This window comes from Myiozetetes cayanensis, unplaced genomic scaffold (genome assembly GCF_022539395.1).
Source record: "Myiozetetes cayanensis isolate MyiCay16 unplaced genomic scaffold, myiCay2020 scf12, whole genome shotgun sequence".
NCBI lineage: Eukaryota > Metazoa > Chordata > Aves > Passeriformes > Tyrannidae > Myiozetetes > Myiozetetes cayanensis.
The window spans coordinates 27,590,384-27,615,496 of NW_026086826.1; the positions used below are offsets into that span (position 1 = coordinate 27,590,384).

Here is a 25,113-nt window from a genome sequence, read left to right on the forward strand (position 1 = left end):
ACATGGGAGTTGTGTGGTAGAGCAAGGACGGGATATGGAGTCTACAGTAACCCCATACACACACCTGACATTGATCCCTTTCTTCTCAAGGAAAGCTGATAAACCTGAAGGTCCCTCTTTACCTTAAGCAGCACAGCTCTTGGGCCACTGGTGGGTGGAGCCCCTGGGCAGCAGTGTGTGCTGGGGTATCCCCACAACCCCAGCTGCTCCCAGCTTCTCCCTTGGTGAGCCCCTCCTCAGGTGGAGCCACCCACAGACATCATAAGCCTTCCAAGAAGACCTCTGCGAGGAATAATGCCGCTGATGGATGATGCCTGTCTGCGTGGATCGTCTGCCAATAGGTCACGGATTACTCAGATGTGTCTGTTATCCCGAATTATTCCCTGATTCACGCGGCAGCTTACGCAGGATCTCCTTGATTAGATTCCTCAATATCAAACGCCCTGGCTCATCAGCCTGACCTTCTCTCCACGTAAGCCTCCAGGCCATAAAGTGCTCTTATCCAAAATCTTGACCTCATGTTTAATTTTATCACAGCTGACGTTAACGGAGGTTAGTTGGGATTGAGCACGCACTGGAAGTTAAGTGTTCCTGCACCAGGGCCCCCGTGCATTTCCCAGCGCTGACTGATGACCTGAATTCAAGGATGCCTTTTCCCTGGCTTCGGCAGGCTTCAGCTTGGCACACACAGTTCCTGGAATCAGTTCTCCACCACTGATGATGATGAATCAATCATTTGCTTTCTGAACGTGTTCCACAGAATTCCCTCAGCCTTCAACACGCTGGCAGGCTTTCCCACCACAAAATTAGCTGGCTCAACAGCTCTTGGGACAGTGAGCACCTCGTGTATGGTTCCTGTCTGGAAACAAATGGATTTAAACATTTGAAGTGAACTTTTGTGGGAAGACCTTTCTCAGCAGGGCCCCAGACTTGGTGAGAACCAGACTCAACAAAAAGGGGTTGGTGGGCAGAGGGTGGTTGAGGAGAAGGAAGAGTGCACGAGGGTTGGTGTATTGACATCAGTCTGCCTGGTGGAGTCTAGGCAGGTTCAGAAGAGCCCTGGATACCTGACATCACCTGAGCGGTTCAATGGAAAATCCCTGTGATGCTCAGGTTGAATCCACCTCCCATCAGATATCTGTAAGGTTTTTGTTGGCTTGCTTGGTTGTGTAAAGCCATAAAATCATCCAGGCTTCCTCTCTGGTGAGCAAAAAGACAAGCTAAAGTTCCATCCAGAACTTGATTTATCCCAGGTATTTAGGACAAGATGGGATGAACGAATCTCAGACAGCTGTTCATTCGGTCCTTTGGTCATTGAGGGACACATCTTTTGCTGCAGTAACTAGCTTTTGGATGGCTGAAGGTAAACTGAACCCTACCCCTTGGTTGGTGCCCACCTGCACTCCTGCAGGTCTCCACTACTGTCTGAACATCTCAGTCTCCAGGTCCACTTCCACACTTTAATCCTCCACAGCTGCTGCATGAGGAAGGACCAGGCACCTTCAGCCAGCAGGGTATCCCATACACAGGGCAAACCTCATTTAGCAACTCCCCCAGAGGTGCTTCAGCAGCAAGATTGGATCCTGCTGCCAGGAACAGGCACTTCCCACAACATCTCCTAGTGCTTCACTAATATTTGCTGGCAGAAAGCAGATCCCTCAGTCCTTCACATCTCTTTTGCTGCAGTTTAAACCAATCACTCCTTGTCTTTCTCTCAAGGGGGAGTTTTGGGTGTATTTGGAGCCTGTTCCTATACCCTCTCCTCAGTGTTCTCTGCTCTTGGTGAAAGTGCCCCAGCTCCCCAGTTTCCCACATTGGCTAGTTCTTCCTCACTCACACAGTAAGTTTCCAGTATTTGTGAGGCCACTGAAAAAAGTTTCATCCACCTTTGCAAACTGATTGTCAGCATCCAGCACAGGAGCCCAGACTCAGACTGAGAGGAAGCCTTACAGAGAAGGACTTGGAGTTATCAGAGGGTGATGTGCAGTCACAGCCCAGAGGGCAGGTTTGATTGGATATTGGGAAGAAATTCTTCCCTCTGAGGGTGGTGGGGCCCTGGCACAGGTTGCCCAGAGAAGCTGTGGCTGCCCCATCCCTGGCAGTGTTCAAGGCCAGGTTGGATGGGGCTTGGAGCAATGTGGGATAGTGGAAGGTGTCCCTGCCCATGGTAGGGGAGCGGAAATTATCTTTAAGGTCCATTCAACACAACTCATTGTGATCCTCAGACCATGATTTAGACTTCAGGTTGGTGCCCCTGCTTTCCTAAAGACACACAACTCCAAAGCCAGGTAGGGAAGTTCAGTGGGGCACCTCTGGCAATCACATCACACCAACCTGAGTGCCAAAATGGGGCTGGGGAAAGCTGAAGTCTGGACATCAGGCCAGGTGTGGGTGTTTATGTTTTGGCATAATGGAGAGCACATTTGCAAAGAGGAATTAATCATTTTTGCTGATCACTTTAATTGTTGAACACTGCCTCTCTGCAAACTATTCATGAACAGACAACAACTTTCTCTAATTTAGTCATTAGTCCTAATTATTCACTCCATCTCTCCTATTAATAACATGCAGGCAGCAGACTGACAGCAAACAGCTCCATGCAATTATTTTGCTCAGTGAAGTTTGAAACACAAGCAGTGCCAGGTATTTCTGATGGGGCACAGATTGCCCAGTGCATCCCTGCCTACCCACCACGTGGCTATGAAATCCTAGAACTGCATTTCTGGTGTGAATGCCTCTGTTTGCAAAATGAACACGTGCCAAAAAGCTGCTGGTTCCCAGACTCAAAGGCATTTGTTTGAATATCATTGAACAGTGAATACAAAGAAGGACCAAAGCAAATATATTTTACACAGCTCAAAAAAAATCAGCACTCTCAACTCTGCAGGAAACAGCTTTCTCTAGGTCCATAGTGTATCTGTATATTGACAGTGAGAAAGTTGCCACCTGAAACTGAGTGATTCATTGCAAGGGTACATGAGCAGTATCCAATATTTAATTACCATGTCCATTAGTTACATCACATTGCTTTCCTCCACCCACACCATGATCTAAGCATAGTCAGGCACCTGAGCAGTATTTGCAACCCTACGCCTTTCTTTCCCTGTTACCTGGGCAAGGATCCTGCACAACAACAAACCACCAATAAGTTATTTAAGGCTTAATGGTTTTCAGAGCATTTGAGGCTGTAGCCCTAGATTTCACCTTTAGCAAGAAATAGAAATAGGGATCTCCTTTATGCACATAGAGACTAAATTTAAAGACTCAAAACAGGCAAAAATTGACTGCTCCCAAGCATATCCTCATCCCTTGGAAGAGGCAGCTGCAGCATTAACTCCAGACAAAAATCCCTGCTAGAGGAAGCATATCGACTTCTGATGGGGAGAGCTCCTGTCTTGGTTTTAAATTCACTCAAGATGCAGAGTTTATTCAATTATCAGCCATCTAGAGACTGAAATGTGGCTTCACTCCAAACATCAACCGCGCAGGGAAGATGATGACAAACAGGTTAACCCTTCATCCACCCTTCAGCTAGACAGAGGGTGGGCAGCAGGATGGCACCGAGCAATCCAACACATACACATCATGAATCTGCAAGGTTAAAGCTATTGGCTCAGTCCCTCACACGCAGAAAGGGCTTTGACACTGGCTATGCCTAGGAGGGCAGGTGGAAAAAAAAAAAAAATCCTTGTGGTGTGGTACCCAATGGGAGGATGCTCTGTTCACAAGACCCCTTTTGTAAGGGGACCCCGTGCAGCACAAAGGGCTCTCTGTCCTCAGGGGAGACCCACGGCTGTAAAAACAAAGAGAGACACCGGGAAAGCGTCTGGTTCATTATTCCCCTCTGAAAAGCTCTCCAGCATAAGGCCTTTTAAAGGAAGACTCTGGCTATGAGGGGGGTGTGGATTAAGACTGAGATTCATTGGAAGAGGCAAAGGGGGGAGCTGGCAAGATGTAAATCCTCACCAAATGCCTTGGGAAGCATGGAGGGTCTTGTGCTAGCAGCCAGACCCACATGCCAGCGCATGGGGCTCCTGGGAGAGGTCAGAGCTGCAGCCATGTAATGTATTTCACTCCTCTAGCACTCGAGGGGCAGCACTCCCACAGAAGTTACCTTAAGGCTGCTGGTGTTGCTGGGGCTGCTCAGCCACACTCACTGGTGGCTCTGAAGAGCAGCAAGATGCTGGAGAGGAAGGAAGCACCAACCAGCACAGCTTTTCCACGTGCTGCTCAAGTCTGTTTTCAGCCCTAAGTATAATTTACGCTGGAGGAGGAAGGTTATATAGTATTTAGGATGTTAAAACCCGAACCCGCTGCTTTCTGGGAATCTCTTCTGCATTACACTGCTGTGACTCGGAGCTCGCAGCATCGTCCTCGCCAGGGCATTCCTGCCAAAGCGAGATTTGCTCTCGAGGGAACCGGGGAGCAGAGCCCTTACCGGCAGCAGGAAGAGATGGGAAGCTGGATCTGTCCCCTGCGAGCGGGACGATAAATGGCCTCTTGCCTTTGTCATTACCTGGCAGAGATGAGTCTGGGAAGCAGCGAGCTGCGCTGACCGGGTACGGAGCATCTTCGCCTGGGCTGAGCTTGCCCTCTGATGGCAAGCGCCGGTAGTGAGAAGTAGCTCTCTCCCCAAGCCATCCCCTCCAAGGAGGGATTTTCCTACTCCACCTAATCGCCCTGGTGCTAAAGCAGCATTTTAGAGTGCTGCTGCCATGAAGGCGCCGTCAGCTCCCGAGCTGACAATTGTCCCAGTGAGGGCAGCTTCTCCTTGGCCGTGGCAGCCCACGCTGTGCCCTGCAGGGCTAAGGGGGTAGGGGCTGGCAGAGGGCAAGTGGGGCAGTGCAGAGTTCCTGCAGCAGCTCAAAGAGGGTGACAAGGTCACCCAACTTTTTTTAGAGCACTAATTTAGAGGTACCAGGAAACATGAAAAAACCCGCCACAAACTGCTAGGAAGACAGGCTGACAGAATTGAGGCTGTCCAAACTAGAGAAGAAAAGGCTCCAGGGAGCCCTTAGAGGCTCTTCCAGTACCTAAAGGGGCTCCAAAAGAGCTAGAGAGGGACTTTGGACAAGGGAATGGAGTGACAGGATAAGGGAAAATAGCTTTAGACTGAAAGAGGAGCAATTTAGGTTAGATAAGAGAAAGAAATTCCTCTCTGTGAGGGTGGTAAAGCACTGACACAGGTTGCCCAGAGAAGCTGTGGCTGTTCCAACCCTGGAAGTATTCAAGGCCAGGCTGGACGGAGCTTGGAGCAACCTGGTCTAGTGGAAGTTGTCCGGGCCCATGGCAGGGAGGTTCAAATGAGATGACTTAAGGTTCCCTCCAACCCACACAATTCTAGGATTCTATGAACTTCTGCCAGCCATCTACAGCTTACCCAAAACAAGCAGCTGACACTTTTGGGGGGTCCTTGCAGCACTAACCCCTGTCAGCTGCCCTCCACCCACTCAAAAAAACCAGAGCAAGCAGGGGAAGCAGCCAAGGAGCAGTGGGCTGCCCCACACAGGGCAACAAGCCAGAGACCAAGGGTGACCTCAGCACAGCAGGACACTCACCAAGAAGGGTCCAGTCTGACCACAGGAGACAGGGCTGGCTGCTGGCAACAGGGTCCATCAACACAGAGGAGTCAGGCCCAAGGTCCATCCAGGAAGAAGATGAGGACTGGATAACAGGCTACACAAGCACGAGGTCCCACACACAAATACAGGAAGGCACCGCTGCCCTACATCCCAAGAAAAGAAAGGAGTTTAAAGATGACCTTAAATACAGTGCCTGGACCAATTGCCAGAGGGTGCGTGGGTGCAGGTTCGAGGTGAAGCTGCTCAAGGCAATCAACACTCTGATGCCCCCAAGGTCCTGACACCTGATGCTGCTTCTCCTCTCTTTCTCTGCTGAAAGTCAGACCCCAAGGCTCACCCTGGTTTTCCAAACCCCATTGTTCTGCACACGGAGAATCAACCACAACAAATGAAAGTGGACTGCAAAATATTAAGGTTGATCAACCCTCAGATGCTCATTCAACAGGCTTGAAAATACTAAGATTTGAAAGAGGTTTCTCGAGATGTGTTTCACTCCTTGATTTTTTTGAAACCTTGCAGCTCACAATTTTCAGTCTGCCCTTATAATCACACAGAACAGGCAAATACTTCCATAAAAATGCTGCAGACTCCCAAAATTCAAGATGGACAAAGATTTCTCCCAGGGAAAAGGCTCCTCTGTAGCTTTGCCTCAGCACGCACATATCGAAACAGCAGCTGAGGGACATTTCTGCTCGGGTCTCTGTGGGGTCTGGAAACTCTGGAGACAGCATTTCAGTCTTACAGAGGAATCACCAAATTATTTTAACCTCATTTTAGCTTTATCAAGTCAAATTCCTCTGCAGAAGACCTGAATGCTGTAACTGTTTGCAGTGTAAAGATAACTCTTCTCCCAAATACCTTTCCCTTTTAGTTGTGTTTTTGTTGTTGTTGTGGTTTTTGTTTGTTTGTTTTGGGGTTTTTTTGCTGTAAAATATCAGGGCTTTTTAAACACAGCAGTAAATGTTAATATTTGAGTTTGCTGATTCTTCATTTCTCAAAGTGGTTAAGCCATTTTTGCTTAAAATCTCTGTGCCAGCTTGGAGTTAGCCTGAGGCCGAGGCATAAAATCCCATATGGAAGTGCCAAAGGTATTACGAGGCATTGAAAAAAATCTTTTCTTTATAGTAACTCTGTATAACCTTAACTGTAATAGTTGTCACTGAGCCTCTTCCCTCTTAGCACTACTTGCTTCTGCACTATTAAACTAGAAAAGAAATTAAAATAAACACTCAACCAACCCAGTTCTCCATAGTTTCTGCTCTATTCATATCCCAAGCAGCCTGAGTTAACCTAAATTGTATATTTTAATGACCACGTATTCTTTCACAATCAAGTTGTAGGTGATGACCAGACACCTGAGTTTCTACATGAGCAATTAGTTCCTACCCCTCTCTCAAAATGTACTCCCTCTCCTCCAGATCCTTGTGTCTCTGTATGACTGCAGGGATTGAAATTCAGAGAGATGTGTCCAGGTTTCTCCTGGTATCCTGGGGAGGGAGGGTACCTGATGGGTAGGAACTGGGGCTCCTGGATAGCTTTGTTGCAGGTTCACCTCAGGAGAAGTTGCTGACAGCCTAATTTTCAGATTTATGGAGCATTAAGAATTCCCATTGACTCTGTAACCAGGTGATGGATCTGTCTACGCTTCATTTTTCTCAGCTATAGAATGGCAGAAATGGCACTTCTGTCACTGGCTAGCTGGGAGGTTAATGCAATGAGTATTAATAAAGTAAGGAGCCCCTGGTGGTCTAGGGGGTAAAGGCGCCGCGCTATCACCGCGGAGACCCGGGTTCGATTCCCGGTCAGGGCCACTCCCGGGCAGGTGGGGCTCGTTAGCCCTTAAAGGCAACCCACCTACGTCCTAAGGACCTCACTGCCACCGTCCAAGCTCGCTTGGCCCCGGCAGATGAACCTTAGGATTAAAGGGTGGGCTCAGTTCCGCGCACACTGTGTCTCACCTAAAAAATCCAATGCGCAGGCTGGAAGGTGGAAAGACCTTCCCCGGATCTTCGCTCGCGAAGACTGGCCATTATTATTATTAATAAAGTTCTCTAATGCCCTCTGGAGCAGCAATTCCCAAGCCAGGGTGGCAATTCCTTGCAGGGGTTGCTGTGCTCCTGAATGGACTAACAGACCCAGTGGAAATTAGGTGGCAATGGAAGCTGAGGTAATTTTCCTAGTGAGTCATCAGCAGTCAGGAATGGAGCCCAGGGTCCATGAGGTGACTGTCACTTCCCCCAAACATGTGGTCCTTGAGTCGCTCTGTGTGAGAGAAGTCTCAGTCTCCCTGCATGGTGACCCATGCAGAGCATCCTAAATTTCCATGTCTGTGCTGCCACTGGGCATCATGGCTACAGCTGCCTGTTGCACAGGGAAATGGAGCTGCAACCATAAATGTCACCAACTCGGGGCTTATAGTAAGTAGGATTTATGTACCCATAAGAGCAGAATCTTATGTTGATATTAAGGTTCATTCATCTACACACAGTACTTGTCTGCTCCTTCCTTTAATGCCACAGGTAGGGCGTCCTCCCTCCTTGCATAGAATCAGAACTGCTCCTTTGCTGGTTGGGACATGGTCAGTGACTGGCTTAGGAGGCTGGAAAATACAGAAAAACAAGGGCAGATTCCTACAGTCAGTCCTACAAAATATAAGCCTGTCAGAAATAGGAGTGTCTTTGTGTAAAATAATCACTAAGGACTGTAGCTGGAGGCAGCTTATCCCAGAGGAACTGATTTGTTTGCAGCCTAAGTTTCAGGCTACTCAGGAATGGGTGATGGTTGCTGGCTGGGCAGGAGGTGCTTTCCTTGCTCCACACGCCTTTGAAGGCAGACAGACAGATCTTCTTTAAGAGGACATACCAGGGTAACACGCAGATTAAATGAGGAAACACAAGCAATCCTCTGGGAGCAGGAACCTAGGAAGGGTGTACTACGTGAGGGTGCAGGTGTCCCCAGATCAGGACTCTCCCCTCTCTCCTGAACCCATCAGAAGTTGTGCTTCAATGCAGAATTCCAGCCTGGAGGCAGTGCAAGGGCACACTGCTGGCTGGAGGAGACAGAGAGAAGCCTGATCTATCCTCTTTCACTCTTGCACCCCTGCCGTCAAGATTAATAACAGTGTCAGCGATACTTGGACAACACTAAATTATTGTCCAATACTTGGACAATATTAAATTAATTCTTAGAGCTCATTTTGTGCTAACAAGGACTGGAAGATAACTCACACATCCCTGCTCCAGCTGTGGTGAACTTTAAAGCTGGGAGACTGTACCCATGTGCTTCTTCCTGCTACAACACACAGGTATCTCCAGGAAGTGGCATCGAACCTTCCCTTAGGCTGCACACAGTGATCATGGAACTGGTAATGCAAGGCAATCCCAGGAAAGAAACATCTCCAGGAGCCAGAGGCTGCTCAGTATGTACACAGGCCATGAAAATGTCTTCACTTAGAGGGTCTCCAAAAGCCCAGGAATTAAGGAATTGTTCCTTAGGTGCTGAAGGTGCTGGGTGACACACTCACTGCAGGGGCTGTGGGTGTAGGGGATTATATATAGGCATAAGTAGGCATATATTTAATCTTTAACAGCTTTTACCTGTGTCATTTTTCCTTCCTGGAGCACAGTCAGTAATGGCACCAGCAAGACTTTTGAAGGATCAGCCAGTATTTCAGTTCGTGTGAAGAATGTGGGTGTGCTATTGCCAATACTACTGCTTATTGCTGCTTTGTTCTTCTCTTGGAAGCCCAAAAGTCCATTGCAGACACTCATCCATAAGGCTTTTGATCCCTCTGGAAGACAAGGAACTGAGGCTTTCCTTTCTCTTAGCAATAGGAAGCACGATGCACACAGTCAGGCTCAAAGAAAGGTCTAAATAATAGTAATTCCCTTTTGCTCCCACTGAAAACAGGGGGAATCGCTACATTTCAATGGCTTTATAGAGTTAGTCCCTGAGACCTGCCAGTTAGAAAGCTATTTACAGAAAGCAGGGGAACCCCATGGATAAAATAATAATCAAACCCCAACCAAAACACCAACCCCCCCAAACTATATAAAAAAGCACCTTTTAATAACAGCAACAAAGAGTTAAATCATGGGAGTGGCTCTAATAGCAGATGTCAGCCTGTAAAGATAAGATTGCTGACCTGGATCTCACAGGTACGCTGCCTCTGAATTTCCTGGCTTGAACTGAATTCCTCAGACAGACACTTTGAGTTTTGCTGACAGTCTTGGGTTTTTTTCCCACCACGAGGGACAAAAATACTGAGGCAAATATCCAGTGGTACTTGAGCACCATTGAGAGGGCAGGTCAGGAGGAGCACTCCACAGCTCACACTCTCTTTGGCAGCACCTCCTGAGTAAATCCAGAGCTGGTTTTGGCTGTGCTCCCTTCGGGACATTTGCCATCCAGCATCCCTGTCACCCTGCCCCACGCCTGGGAGGTCTGCTGACCAACACTGCCTACCTGAAGCCACCTTTTTTTTCCCTCAGACCAGTTCTACCAGCTCTCATACTGGTTTTACAGCCCACTCAGGGCTCACTCTGCTGTCCCTACTGGGAGGATTGCTGCAGAGCTGATCTCTTTGGGCGTTTTCCCATACCTGGGTTTAGGATTACCCTCCTCAGGGAATGCCCTGGTGTTTCACCAGCTGCCTCTTTAACCCTAGACAGGTAAAGCTGACTGCAGACAATACAGTTACTCAGTGCAAAGCAGGAAATGCACTTCCTTAGGTTGTTGGAAGATAAAGGAAAGGGAACAGCAGGTTATATCTCTGCAGTACTTTGAGCCAAGGCTCAAGTTGAGTTGATAGCTGCTGTGTCTCATGAACTTTTCAGTTTGGCTTGCAGAAGGCTAGGTCTGGGGGCAATGTTTCCTTCAACACCCTAAACATCACTGAGGCATCATTCCTCAATACTTTATCCATTAACTTGTGCAGAAAGTGGTCTGCCCTTGTTTCTGTACAGCCCTGGGCTTCTGTCAGGAAGCAGGAACACCCTGTGGGCCTTGCTATTGGGATTCCCACCTGCCCAGGCAGCAGAGCTGGATCAAGCCCAGCAGAAGCTGTTCACTCATTACCAGACACCTTTCACAGAATCATTAAGGTTGGAAAAGGCCTCCAACATCATGCAACCTTTGACCAATCACCACCTTGTCAACTAGACCAGAGCACTGAGTGCCACCTTCAGTCATTTCTTAAACACCTCCAGGGGTGGTGACTACACCACCTCTTATGGCCAGCCCATTCCAACGAATAAATTCCTCCTGATATCCAACCTGAACCTCCTCTGGACAGGTTGAGGCTGTGTCCTTTCCTCCTGCCCCTTGTTCCCTGGGATCAGAGCCCAATCCCCCCTAGCTCCACCCTCCCATCAGGGAGTTGCAGAGAGCACAAAGGTCCCCCCTGAGCCTCCTTTTGTCCAGGCTGAGCCCCACCAGCTCTCTCAGCTTCTCCTCATCAGACTTGTGTTCCAGCCAAGGGCCAGCCACTGTTGACCAGCACACCCAGGTCCTTTTCCAGCTTTCCAGCCACTCTTCCCCCAGCCTTTAGCACTGTGAGGGGTTGTTGTGACCCAAGTGCAGGACTCAGTACTTGGCCTTGTTGAACCTCACACAATTGGCCTTGGCCCATCAATTCATTATTTCTGTGGGGCTGAATGATGCTCAGGAGGCGCAGAGAAGCCTGATCTATCAGGCTTGTACAAATCTAAGGTGTAAGTGCAGGTGAAAAACCCTGTGAGAGACAGATCAGTCCTGGCCCTTCACTGGACCCTTCTGTGGCACCGTGGGCTCAGGGTGGGCAGGGAAGGTATTTGAGGGAGAGCCTGGCACTTCAGTGCTCTGAGGGAGATCACAGAATTACAGAATGAATTAGGTTGGAAAAGACCTCTATGATCATCAAGTCCAAGCTGTGACTGATCATCACCTTGTCACCCAGCCCAGAACACTGAGTGCCACATCCAGTCTTTGCTTAAACACCCCCAGGGATAGTGAGTGACTCCACCATCTCCCTGGGCAGCCCATTCCGACGCCTAATCACCCTTCCTGAGAAGAAATTCCTCCCTTGGTGCAAGCTAAGACCGTGTTCTCTTGTCCTGTCACTTGTTGCCGGTGAGAAGAGCCTATGAGCCTCCCCCAGCTCCCTCAGCAGCTCCTCACAGGACTTGTGCTCCGGGACCGTGCACCGCCAGAGGCGGTGTCGGGGAACGGCTTCCCCGGGGCGCGGGCGGAGTTGCTGGCAGGCTCCTATCCCTCAGATCCCGCCTGGCTCCCTGTCCCTCCCCAGCGCAGCCCCGGTCGGGGGTGTGTGTGGGCACTGCCTGGCTCGCTGTGCCCCGGACGGGGTGTGTGTGGGGAGCACCCGGCTCGCTGTCCCCCTGCCCGGGGTGTGTGTGGGGAGCGCCCGGCTCGCTGTCCCCCGGCCGGGGTGTGTGTGGGGAGCGCCTGGCTCGCTGTTCCCCCTGCCCGGGTGTGTGTGGGGAGCGTCCGGCTCGCTGTCCCCCCTGCCCGGGGTGTGTGTGGGCACTGCCTGGCTCGCTGTTCCCCCGGCCGGGGTGTGTGTGGGGAGCACCCGGCTCGCTGTCCCCCCTGCCCGGGGTGTGTGTGGGCACCGCCCGGCTCGCTGTCCCCCGGCCGGGCTGTGTGTGGGGTGTGTGTGGGCACCGCCCGGCTCGCTGTCCCCCGGCCGGGTGTGTGTGGGGAGCGCCGCCCCCGCGGGTGCCCCGAGCGCTGAGGGGAGTGGAGCGCGCCCCGTCCCGCCCCGCCCCTCGGGGGGCGCGGCCCCGCCCCGCGCACGCGCGGCCGCGCTGTCCGCCTGTCAATAAAGCTTGAACCAGCGCCGCGCCGGGGCCGCGCTTGGGCTTTTTTTTTTTTTTTTTCCCCTTTTGCGCTTTCCTTTTTTTTTTTTTAATTCGCTGCTTTCTTTTTTTTTTTCTTTTTATTTCTTTTTTTTTTGTTGTTATTTTCTTTGGAGGAACTTTACTCTGTGGGTGTCCCCCCCCCTCGCGCGCGCGCGCTGGGATGCGCTGAGGCCGCTCCGCCCGGCCCGGCCCGGCCTCGGCATGTCGGGCAGCCGCCCGCCGCACCCGCCGCGCCGCCCGCCGCCACGCCGGCCTCCTCCTCCTCCTCGTCCTCCTCCTCCTCCTCCTCGGCGGCCATGGCGCCCGGCTCGTCCTCGTCGGGCGGCGCGGCGGCGCGGCCCGTGCTGGTGGCGGCCGCGGTGTCGGGGTCGGGCGCGGGGCTGGCCCGGCTGGCGGCGGGGGCGGCGCGGCCCGGCGGCTCCTCCGCCGCGCCGGGGGGCGGCGGCAGGAAGAGGCCGCTGCTCACCCCGCTCTGCAACGGGCTCATCAACTCCTACGAGGACAAGAGCAACGACTTCGTGTGGTGAGCGCGATGTGTCGCGATATATCGCCGGGGGCTGGGGCGCCGCCATGCCGGCGGGAAGCCTGGGCTGTGCGGGATAGCGGCGGGAGGAGGGAGCTGCTGGCGGCCCCCCGGGGCTCTCCGAGGGGCAGGAGGTGCCGGGACGGCCGCTGTCCTCCGGGGGTTCTGGCTTTGAGGTTTTCCCTCTTTTGTGCCTCTCTGTATCGGGAATAGCGTGGCCAGCGGGACCGGGGAAGTGATTGTCCCTCTGTGCTGGGCACTGGTGAGGCCACGCGTCTAATCCTGTGTCCAGATCTGGTCCCCTCCATTCAGGAAGGACAGTGGGGTGCTGGAGTAAGTCCAGAAAGGCAACAGAGCTGGTGAAGGGTCTGGAGCACAAGTCTGATGAGGAGCAGCTGGGAGGGCTCAGCCTGGAGGAAAGGAAGCCCAGGGGAGACCTTTACACTCTCCACAACCACCTGAAAGGAGGCGTAGTCAGGTGGGAGTCAGGCTCTTCTCCCAAGTAACAAGTGACAGAATGAGAGGACGTAGCCTTAAGTTGCACCAGGGGAAGTTTAGCTTGGACGCTGGGAAGAATTTCTTCCGAGAAAGGGTGATTAGACATTGGAATGGGCTGCCCAGGGAGGTAGTGGATTAACTATCCCTGGAGGTGTTTAAGGAAGGACTGGGTGTAGCACTGTAGCAGTGCCATGGTCTGGTTGACAAGGTGGTGTTCAGTCATAGGTTGGACCTGATGATCTTGGAGGTCTTTCCCAGCCTCACTGATCCTGTGATTCAGTCTGGTTTTGGCCTTGTGTAGCAGCATTGCCTCCACCCTGTCTGTTTTTAGACAAATTCAGGTTGTTCCTGGCAGGTTCCTCCTCGAGTGCATCCAAGTTATCGGAAAGGATCTGCGCTGCGAGGTGCTTCCTCACTGCATGTGGACATCGCAGCAGCTGCCGTGTTTTCCTGGGCAGTGAGGCCTCAGAGGGGTCTGGAGCCCTCTGACTTCAGGAAGAAGAGCCAGCGGAGGATTTAGTGTCCCTTTGGATGGGCATCCAAGGAACCTCGTGGTGGTTGATAGCTTCAGCAAGGCTGGCTTGGTTTGCTTGTGTTGCTGGGAAGGGTTGGCTGATTTGAAACAGCAGTAAGGTTTGTGTCACGCAGGCACCAAAAACCAGATGAGTAGGGAATTTCTGCCATGATGGGATAAAGCTTTTACAGATGCTCTTCTTGTAACATCCAGCCATAGCTGCAGCTTGTAGCTGGAAATCACCTTTCAGCATAATTGTTAAATTAAGGCCTGCTGCGATGTGTTTGAGAACTGTTGGTAATTTGCAGTTTTAAAGAGAGTCCCTTGCTGATGGGTTTCAAACCTTCTGACGTAAGGAGTAGGTTTGATTTCTGTAGCTGGTTGAGTGTGTTAAAATTTGAGAACAGAAAGTAGGGTTGAGTGTTCACGTCCAAGAGATTTTGGCAGCTCTGACTTACAGGTGAGGGTTGGATGTGAGGCATCTCCACAGGACAGGTATTGTCTCAAAAATCTGTAGGCTTGGTTTTACAGGTTTGTAAAGTGTTTGGCAGAGCTGATAGGAAATACCTTTGTTACTGAAGTGAGAACCTGAAGCTGCTGAGAAGTTAGTGGCAGAAAAAAATCAGTAAGTACTTCTTACTAGTAATAAGTAAATGGTCAAAAATTACTGCTTATTACTGGCAGTTAGTGGTTTGCTCGGTAGCAGAACTGGGATGAGAGCACAGCCGTAATCAGCAGATGCTCTACTCTGGCTCTAGGCCATGTCAGGTGGACATAACCTGTTGCTCACAAGTTTTCTGGTCATGGAGGATAAACACTATTACAAATGCCCATTCCCCTCTGCTCCCTCTACACTCACACTCTGGCACTGGTGCTCTGCCACCATGGCTCCCTGTTCTTTCTAGTCAGCTCTTATTTCCCATTTTGTTGTCTGTTGTAAAAACGAGGGTGTTGGGAAGGAAGTTGCCCCCATAACCAGTCTGTAGACCAGTTAAAGTATTCTAAGATGGCTCAAAAAGCTGAGTTTCTTGGTTCTTGTCTTTTTCTGCAGGTTAGTGCTGTGTATGCTTCAAGGAGAACCTGTAATTAGCTGTTTTCTCCTCACTGAGGATTGCTGCTGCCTGAACAAGTGAGAGGACAGAAATCAACTCAGTATAATCAGGCCAAAATGTCTTTTCTTGGTATTTGCAAGAGCCACAGCGGGCATATCCAAGTGCATGTCAGAAGCTTTAAGAGCAGACAATAATTATAGTTAACTTGGGTTTTTCACTGCTGTTGTATTTCTGTGGGCTGAAGGGCTTGTTTCTGCTTATTGTTGTTCTAGCTCCAAATTACAGTATTCCTCTTTTTTAAATTTGAGTTAGCAGTACAGTTATGCAGAAACAAACTGAACTGGGCAACTCTGGAGTTTTCAGCAATGTCCAAGAAGGCAGGTGTGTGTGTGTTTAAATAATTGATTTAAACAAGCTTTAGATATTTCCGTGTGAGAAGCAGAAGTTTTCCATATGACCCTTTTTTCCCCCTGTAAGGACATAAGGACACGTTCAAGATGCTGCCAGTTGGAGGGAATGCTTGATAATTTTTCTGTATATGAGCTATGAGTTGCTGTTAGCTACAGCTCTAGACTCAGTTTAGGTAGATTCTGCCTGTACCAGATGGAAGGTGGGAAAGAGTTTGAGTGAGTTTTGAACATCAGGGTGCAAGTGAAAATTGCCTAAATAGTGTTAATGGGTGGGACCTCCCTGCCTGTCTCCTAAAAGTGCTGTCTTGACAACAGGAGGCCAGGGCTTTAAGGTAAACCTTGGCAAGTGTTGCCACGCTGGGTTGTGAAATGTTTAGCAATTGTATGCTCAGGAGTTTGCAAGTGTATCCTCTTTGTGGTGTGTATCAGCTTGTGCCTGGAAATGTGTAACTCCAGTCAGAAGAGCAAATAGGTCTGATTTATTGCCCTACTTTATTAAAAAAGGGAGAACTTTGTTTCTCTTAGTGCAGGATGTTGAGTTTAAAGGTATTTTGTGCTGTTCCTGTAGCCAGGTGTCTTTTCACTTGCCCAGAGAATATCTGAAAAGGAATCCTCTAGTCAGAGAATTTCCTCCTGTCCAGCAATGTAATTGCTTAGCTGTCCCAGTAGTGGTTAGCCCTCCTAATTAGTGATTGAGTTTAAAACCAGTTACCATCTGCTTTGCTCTCCTGGATGGAGTGGATCCTACCTGTCTCTTAGGTGGCTGCCTCATGCCAGTGCTTGTCTCTGAGCTCTGGCACAAATAACAACGTATGGAACAGAGGTTGTTCCTTGCTGCCCTGGAGAGGTGCACCCAGCACACTCAGCTGTGGGAAGGCCTCACAGCTTTGCAGGTTCATGGGTTTTTAAAACCAGTTCATTCCTCAGGTGGTTACCTGTTAATCCAGGCATGGGCTGAGTGTGGTTGTTCCCACGTTTGGGATCCGACAAACCCTCTTAGTAAGGAACACTGCAAGTTGACCCTGAAGTTGACTGAAACAGCAAGCTGTTTGCACACCATGTGCAAGGATGGTCTTACTCTCTGTTGTTTATATTGGAGCTTCATACTGAGGGGATACTAATGGAAGTGATCTTTAACTGGAAACCTTCCACGGGAAGGACAGAGCCTGCAGCAAGTCCTGGTCTCTGCTTAGAGCAGAGAGGAGCTGAACAGGAGGGAGACACTGTAATGGGTCTTATTTGCTGTTGAAATGTGTTAAAACTATACAGTGGCCACTTCAGCCAGGTATTTGGTTAGCAGCAGGGTGAATAGCACTCTTGACAGGTGCCTGGAAAACAGCTGGCAAAACTTAGAGCCATGAACTTGGTTAAAATGATTTTTAAAACGTCTAGAGGTCTAACCTGCAGAGAAAGAATGATAAGCTTTTGCAGTGCTGGACAGAAACCTGTTTATGGGATACTGATGCCCTATTTCCCAGAGGTCAGTGACATTTCTGACTTGCTGAAGTCACCTGCATCCTTTTAACCTGGCTCTGCTGCTTAAGGCAGATAGAGAATAAGAGAATCTCCTGCAGAGAAGCCTTGATTTCGCCATACTTCTGCTTCCCTGTTTCAGTGTGTACCACAAACTGTAGTATGTCTCAAGTCCCCATCACTGCACTGCTTTCTTAACCTTCCCCCTGTGTTAGATTAACTTCAAACAACTGGTGCATAGCAACTTTCCTGTGTTGCAGCCAGCTTGGCTTCAGTAAGTATTAAAAGACATCAATCTTGTTTTTACTTGTAAATCAGTGAGCATTTCGGGGGAAACAGTTCTTAATGGAAACTTCAGGCTCCGTTAACGATGACCCTGGTACTGAATAGCTACATTTGCTGGCTCTGATTGCTTTTTCTCTGCTATTTTGGCTCTGTCACTTCTCCAATCGAGCTGGTATGAAGAAGAATAAGTTTAGGAACAGTGATCTTGGGTGACTGTCATGTTAGGAGGTAATCTTCCTATTTTAGCTCTAATTTGTGATGTTCTACTGCAGACAAAGGAGCATTAGAGCCTTGTTAATTACTGCAGGACATTAGGAGTGTGCTGGAAGGGACACATCTGGCCCTGTGGGGAATACCAGTTTCTAGCATGACACATAATGTACACGTAAGTTATACAGCATGACTAGAAGAAGGTGAAGAAGTTAAGCAGTTCATCACCGGTGGGGAGGAACCACCCTGAGACGCTCATATAACCATAAGCCTTTGACTTTCTCTTTTAAAGGCCAGTTAATAGAATACAAAGATGCCTAATTCTCCTCCTATTAATCCACCCTTGTTGGCTAAGTTTTTGGTCATAATTTATGCTGACTAAACAGTGCCTTGAAACTAAATAGCTTCTAACTTGGAAACAGTGATGTGAACTCCTGACAAGACAAGTGATCTGCAGAAAAGGTTCTGTGAAGGTGGAAGAGGGACAGGTGTGTGTTAATTATTTTTGAGGCTTGTTTTTTGGTACAGAGGGTGGTGTTCTGTCTTGATTCATTTGCCTTTACCCAACAGGTGATTTGATGGACTATCTGGACAAACCCTTCAGGGCATCCGTGTTTTCCAACTTGGTGATTCAGAGGGGGGTTGCATTGGTGGGCGTCACAGCGTCCCCTCTGTGGACTTAATAAGTATTTAGGAGGTGTTTCTCTCCTCCTATTTTTGTAATATTTGTTTCCTAATAGGGTAACAAGTGGGGAAACTGAGTGCTTGAGAAACAAGCATGGCTTATGTCAGTCTGAGCTGGGCTTTTTATTTTGGATGCAAAAAGAATCGTGCTTTGCCGGAGTTGTTAACAGTTTATTAACAGCTCATTCGGTGGGAACTGCCTTGTTGGCAGAACGTGGGAGGAGGAAATGCTGGTGAAAACCTCTCTGAACCGAGATTGGTGTGGACCTGTGGGAGTGAGAGGAGATTATTTGTATCTCTGTAATGGCTTGAAAGCAAGGTAAAGCTTGTGACACAACTAATCCACGTGTTGTGAGCGTTTCTGTCCACCGCATCTCGCTGGATGGCTGGCCAAGACCTGGAGATAAGGATGTCTGTGACAGCGTCTCTCTCCAGCCATCAGGGAGAACAGCCGGAGGAGTCACTGGAATTAGGATGCTGCGCTCCTCTGCTTTTATTTGTTTCATTTTCCTTTCAACCATGTCACAGCCACTTAATAAGCAACTTTTCTTCCACTACCCATCTCCTGAATTGCTGTCTCTCTTGTTGTGCTGAGGTTCCTGTGGAGCACTGCTTGGTTGCACATCCTTCTCTTCAGCTCCCTGCTTGGTTCTTGGTGATCTCTCTCGGAGAATGGCTGTGCTTTGGTGACTGAGTCGTTCTGCCTTTCCCATCTTCTCCTTTGACCCTGTATCACCTGCTTACCTGGTGGTTTCATCCTGCAGCCTCACCCCGGCAGTGCTCTGCAGGGGAACTTCCTCGTCTGCACCTTCTCTGCCCGATCATTAGTCCTCGTTCTCACGACATCACTGCTATTTCTGATCTGCTCTGTCTCTTTGCGTCACTTTTTTAAATTATAGATACCTATTGGCTGAAAAAAGGAAGGAGAAACTAATTTGGGTGTCATTTATTAAGTACATTGTGTCTATTCGTGAACAGTCAGGGGGTTTTAGGTTTGTTTGAGACCTCATACGGATGGTTAGAAGGTTCCTCTGCAACCTTGCTTTTTGGATGTACTGTGGCTCTCTTTAAGAAGTTTGCAACTGTTAAAAGCTTCAGGAGTGAACATTTATTTACCTGGTTTCTAATTGTAGCACACTGCAGTATTATTCAGAGATCAAAGAACTGCTGATTGCCCTTTTGATCTTTATACTGCCTGGTTGCTGTTGCATTCGTGTGGCCTTTCATTTTACACATAGAAAATTTTACCTAAGCATAATTGGGAGGCTCCTTTTAGATAATAACACTTTGCTTCCTTTTTTAATGTAAAAAGACATCGTTGTGATTTTTGTTTGGTTTTATTTTCAGCCCCATCTGTTTTGATATGATTGAAGAAGCCTACATGACGAAATGTGGACACAGCTTCTGGTAAGATTTGGTTTCTGTGTATTGCACAAAGTGTCCATCTCTTACAGCATGTGCAGATGGATGTTGCTGTGAACCTCTTTCCTTCTGAGTTTCCTTCTCTTCTGTCTTCTGTCTCTGCACTGAAGAAAGGTTGAAATGAAATTTTAAAAGATAGGCACCTATTAGATTAAAAAAAGTCTTAAGTGTTCAAACCCCAGAATGTTGTGCCATCATATTTACTCTGTAGAGAAATGAAATGATCATAAACTGCTGGCAACATCCAGCACCCAGAGTCAGAACAGTTTGTCAGCTTACCTCCCGTGGTCTCACCTCTGTAGAGTGCTGAGAATGATGTTGGCAGGTCCTCCTTGCCTTTGTGCAAGACCATACACAGTTTGAAGTGGCTTGTAGGTTGTATATTGTAATTATTTTAAATTTTCTATGAGAGGATGTGCTTCAGGCTTTCCTGGAGGTTGTATTGAATTGGCCCAGCTCCACTTATTTTTCAGTGTGTTATCTCTGGCTGCCATGAGGAGCAAATGTTTCATGGAGAAGTGCAAAAACCCTCCAGGGGCAGGTGTGGAACTACCTGCTGCTCCTCCTCTCCACTAGGGATTGGTATCAGTGTTGAACCACAATGTTTTAATGTTCCATCTGTGTTATACTCTTGTAGTGTCTAACTAGAAGTAAACCTTACAAAGTAATATTATAGTAGCATAAAGCATTTCCTGAAGCAGCATGCTCAGGTAACTTTCAGAAAAGTTTTAACCTGCAGTGGGTAAGATAACAGCTGATTTTGTGACCTCTATGGTAACACTTTATCCCTGTGATCTGTAATTTTTTGGGGGTGGAAGATGAGAAACATTCAAATGTTGTTATTTAGAAGGAATGGAGCAAAATTGTCACCTGATGTCTCTTATCAGCAGTTGACATCAAGCAGGTTTTTGAACCTGTTGTAAAGTGCATCTTGTCATTCCTCTATCTCTCAACAGAGAACACCTCTGAAGTCACTGCTAGTGAGAAAAGCAGCCAATTGGTGAAGATGTTTCCTCTGCTCAATTACCTAAAATGCTTTTAATGTTGCTTTCTAAGTATTTGGCCAATCTGGAAGAGTTGTTTCTGAATAATGAGTCTGTTTGTTAGCGCTGCCTGTGGAAGTGGGGCGTGAATTTGAGATGGACTTGTGGCTGAAGTACCCATGTTGCCACAATCCTCAGGGAAATATGAGTGAAGTACTTGACTACCTATTTTAATCCTTGCCAGGAAACTTTGGTGTCTTTCTGCTGTAGCACACTCTGAGTTAATATTTTGACTCTGTAGGTTCTTGGCAGCACAGCTGAGCTGGCAACACAAACAGTACACATTATCTAAAGTTGATGTTATTTACCTCCTGCTTATGTTTTTCCTTCATGTTTGCTCACTTTTGTTTCTTGTTATCTGTGTTTTTAAACAGCTACAAATGCATTCACCAGAGCTTGGAGGACAACAACAGGTGTCCCAAATGCAACTATGTGGTGGACAACATAGATCATCTTTATCCCAACTTCTTAGGTGAGCTCTAAGCTTGCATGAAAAATGTTTCAGTTGCTAAGGAAGGCAGACACTCGTAATAAATTTGTCCTGTAAATTACTGGCTTTTGAATGTTGAAAACAAAATCCGAACATCAGCCTTGTTAATTGTCATTTTTCTGGAGAAAAAAAAAAAAGGTTATACTATACATTGTTAATACTGCACTGCCTGCAGCAGTTCTGTGGGCTGCGTTACAGTACAGTGAGACTGACTTGCTGTTTTCATACTTAGAAAAGCAAAACAAAGATGTTTTTCTGATGGCTAGAGATGTGAATATCTCTTTAGTTTTGTTTTCTTGCACTCTTGTTTGCCTAATAATCAAGGACATGCCCTGTTAACAAACCATGAGCACTGAAAGGGTGGAGGCTGAATTAGATATTGGGCTCTTTTAGCTGCTGTAGTGAGGACCATGTGATTGGTGTATCTATAAATTAGATACAGAGAAGATATTCATACATATACATACCTATATGCAATCCTAATCGCTTCCTACAGAGGGAGGAAATGTTTTTAAGTGGAAACAGAGTTTAAAACTTAGTTTCGTGGAGGAAAGATGAAAGGAAACACGTTGCAGTGTGAAATACCATAGTAAAGCAAATCTTGATTTCATGTGCTGAGATAGTAAATGGGTGAAAAGCCCCAGGAGCCAAGGAATGCTTCAGAAATGGGCATCCTGATTTAGGCCCAGTCATGCTGTGCTGGAGATGGTGCTGAGGCAGGTCTTGGAGTATGTGTTGGGCCAAAGAGTGTTTGCATACCCCTGTGCTCGGGGGTTTGAGGTCTGTGTTGGAGGGGGAAGAGCTTGTATAGGTGCATGCAGAGGACTGAAGTTACCTTTCTCTGCACAATTCAATAGACTGGTGTAAAATAAAACTGTAGGCAAAAAGTCTTTCAAAAGGCACATGGTAGTTCAAGGAAGAAGTTGTTCTCTTCAGCTGTGCTTGGTTTTGGCCTGTAATAAATGAACTAATGTTTTCTCTTTCTCATAATTTTCTGTGATGTATTTCTGCCTTGGAGTTGAAAAACTTTCTCAAAGAACCATGGGTGCTTAGAAAAAGGAACTGGAGCAGTTTGGGGAGTGTGTAGGCTTTGTATTTGTTAATGATTTTTTAAAAAAATATTTATATACATTACAAAAAAATTAAAGAATAAATTGGTCAGAAAAAAGTGAAGACATCTACTGTTTTAATTACTGATAAACACCTGAGTGTGGAGTTAATAACTAAAAATATTGAGGTAGAATATTTCATATTTGTTTTCTGAAATGTAAATCCATCTCTTTGACATCTTATTTATGTTTTTTAGTCAATGAACTTATTCTTAAACAGAAGCAAAGATCTGAGGAGAAAAGACTCAAACTGGACCATTCAGTGAGTAGCACCGTATGTTCCAACTTTTTTACTTTATATTTATTTAATCTTTTTTGCGCAGCAATTGTCGTTACATGGCTTAAATTACAAGAGATTGCACTGCTGAGCTGATGCTCTGAGTTGCTTTAGGGGGGAATGATACCAATATCAGTGGCAGTAGATCCCTTCAGCCTTGTTAACTCCTGTTCTTCCCTGCAGCAGTGTGTGTGGAGGGAAGCTGTGTTAGCGTAGCCAGGAGTCATGTGATGTATTGCACATAACCTGGGAAACTACCCCTGGAAGCACATTTGTTTAAAGGCAATCGTTTCCATTCAGTGTTGGAAACTACAGCTACAATGAGAGTCATGAATGGTTAGAAGTGCCACGGGCCTGTCTGGTCGCAGGTGAGAAGCTGCCTTCTACAGGGAGGCTGGAGGAAGGCTAGTACCGACCACAAGAGGGAGGAAGATGCATTTGGAGCCTGATGCTGTGGCTCAAATCCCAGATAAAACTGCCTTGGATATCTTCTAGACTTGCTTCATGTCACAGAATCGGGGCGTGATCTGTGTCCTCAGTTCATGAGGATCCTTGTACAGCACCAGTGGGTGCTCTTTGTGCATGAGGATCAGAAAGAATATGTGACATTAACCAAGAAACTTCCATATTTGTCTTGCTGCATCTGGCATCCTTCTGTAATTCCTAAGTAAGATTGCAGACTAATATAAAAAATCACGTTTTTAAAAGTCTCTGAAGGGGTATTAATTTAGGAGCTGGGTTGCAGAAACCAGTGCTTTCACTGGTTGTGTGCTTTAAGGATTCACTGGTTTACTCACAGTAAGTTTTAATATTCATTATAAAATATGCATAGACCTTATTTAATATAAAATATGCATAAACCAGCCATGGGTTGAAATGCACACAATTGACCTGAAGGCATTTGCAGTAACTTCTTGGAAATTGGTTTTACTCTTTTTCACAGTGTTCCTTTAAAAACTAAGCCTGTAGATGCACCTGTTTTAGGTAAATACCAATAAATGGTATAAGCTACTATGACTCCATGCCCAAAACAGTGTGTAATTTAGCTTCTACCTTTTGACTGCAAATAAATTCTTCTAAAAGAAGGAATATTGGTGTTGTACCAGCTCCTTGAAGTGCCTGTTCTCCCCTTGTATTACTTTAGGTACTAAGAAAAGGCAGCAAATGCACCATTTCTTGGTCGTGGTCTCATTAAGAAATCATGTTAAGGCATTTTTTTTTAAACTTTCTGAGTAGTTTAGCAGCGTTACAATTAACAAGTGCATTAGGATGTTAAAATTTGTCTCAAATCTTATTCACTCACTTAAAAATCATGGGGGTTTGCCAGTTTTTCGAGACTGAAATTGAGTTTTTTGCCTGAGTAGTTTCCATATGTTCTTTTAAGAGTTATGTAATGTCCAGATAGAACATACAGCTTTTTACATATTTTATTTTTCTCAATCTAGTCAATACAAATAGGCTGCAGCCTCTGAGGAAATAGCTGATACAGGCTGGATGGCATTTCTACTTTTTGCAAAATTAAATATCTTGATTTAGTGTCACAGCTTTTATAGGACAGGATTTTTTAGTCCATCTTTGTTTCTTAGAAGGTCTAAAGACCTCTCAGTTACTCCTGTTGGGTCCTGAGGCTTTTTGATGAAAGGCTATATTAGCCTTACCCTTTTATCCTGTGCAACAGGAAAAGCTTTTTACTTTTTTATTGTCAAGGAGAAGAGAAAAAAGCCGTTAGGGAAGAATGGGCTGCGTGGTAGTATTTTGGCTCTCTGAGGAGTTCTCCTCAGCTCTAACAGTTTAAATGAGCAGGTCACCCTGATGAGCTCCATCTTCTTCCCAGCTTTCACCTTTCCCATGAAAATACTCTTAAGAGTAGCAGTGTGGGGGTGAGAGTAGAGAAAGTAAGCTGATACTACCGTCTTTGATTTGAATTTACCATGAGGGTTTTACCTATTACTTAGGTAAAAAAATAAAATAAAATTAAAAGTAACAGTATTTCAGATGCAATCCAACCAAGCTTGGGTAAACATGGAGTTTTTTCTCTCTCCCTATAGAAAGCTGTTCTCAGAAACTGGGCCACAAATCAGATAAAACTGTGGCTGTGAAATAATCTTTTCCCAGCAGCAGTAGCTGTGCTTTCATAAAGCACAAATATATTCCAAATAAGATAAGCGGTTGCACAGTAGGACGGAGGAGCTATATCCTGTACCAGGGAGGGGAATTGGGAATTGGGATACCTGAAAACTGTTCTGCAGTTTTACAAAGGAATGAAATATTGCAGTGTTGCTTTTAATATCTGTTGCTGGGTATATCTCTGTATGGCTTGGCCTCACCCTCTCCCAACATCTCTTGTTCTCTTTCTAGAACGGCCACAGGTGGCAGATAATTCAAGATTTGCTGGGAACAGATCAAGACAATCTTGACTTGGCCAACGTCAACCTGATGCTGGAGCTGCTGGTGCAAAAGAAGAAGCAGTTGGAAGCAGTAAGAAGTTTCTCTTACTTAAATGAACACTGTCTATTGGAAAGTTTTTTCTTTTCATGCCTTGAAGTAAGATCCTACTGCTGAGTTAATTGCTCAGCCTTTTCCCGTGTGTTTTGGTGTTTAAAAGTTGGCCATTTTGCTGACCTTTGTAGTGAAGGAACATTCGAGCTGTGATGCCCAAAACATGCTTATAATGTTGCTGGCAG

The 25,113-nt window shown here is 47.1% G+C and overlaps 1 protein-coding gene across 1 annotated transcript in view; it reads left to right on the forward strand.

Annotated features, from left to right (window-relative positions):
- The first annotated feature begins 12,625 nt into the window (after positions 1 to 12,625).
- Positions 12,626 to 25,113, forward strand: part of COP1 (COP1 E3 ubiquitin ligase) — a 123,942-nt gene continuing 111,454 nt past the window's right edge. The window contains 6 exon segments of the mRNA XM_050307148.1: positions 12,626 to 12,665; positions 12,668 to 12,962; positions 19,436 to 19,495; positions 20,928 to 21,025; positions 22,350 to 22,426; positions 24,788 to 24,907. Of these exon segments, the coding sequence (XP_050163105.1) occupies positions 12,641 to 12,665; positions 12,668 to 12,962; positions 19,436 to 19,495; positions 20,928 to 21,025; positions 22,350 to 22,426; positions 24,788 to 24,907 (675 nt within the window). The 5' untranslated portion in view covers positions 12,626 to 12,640.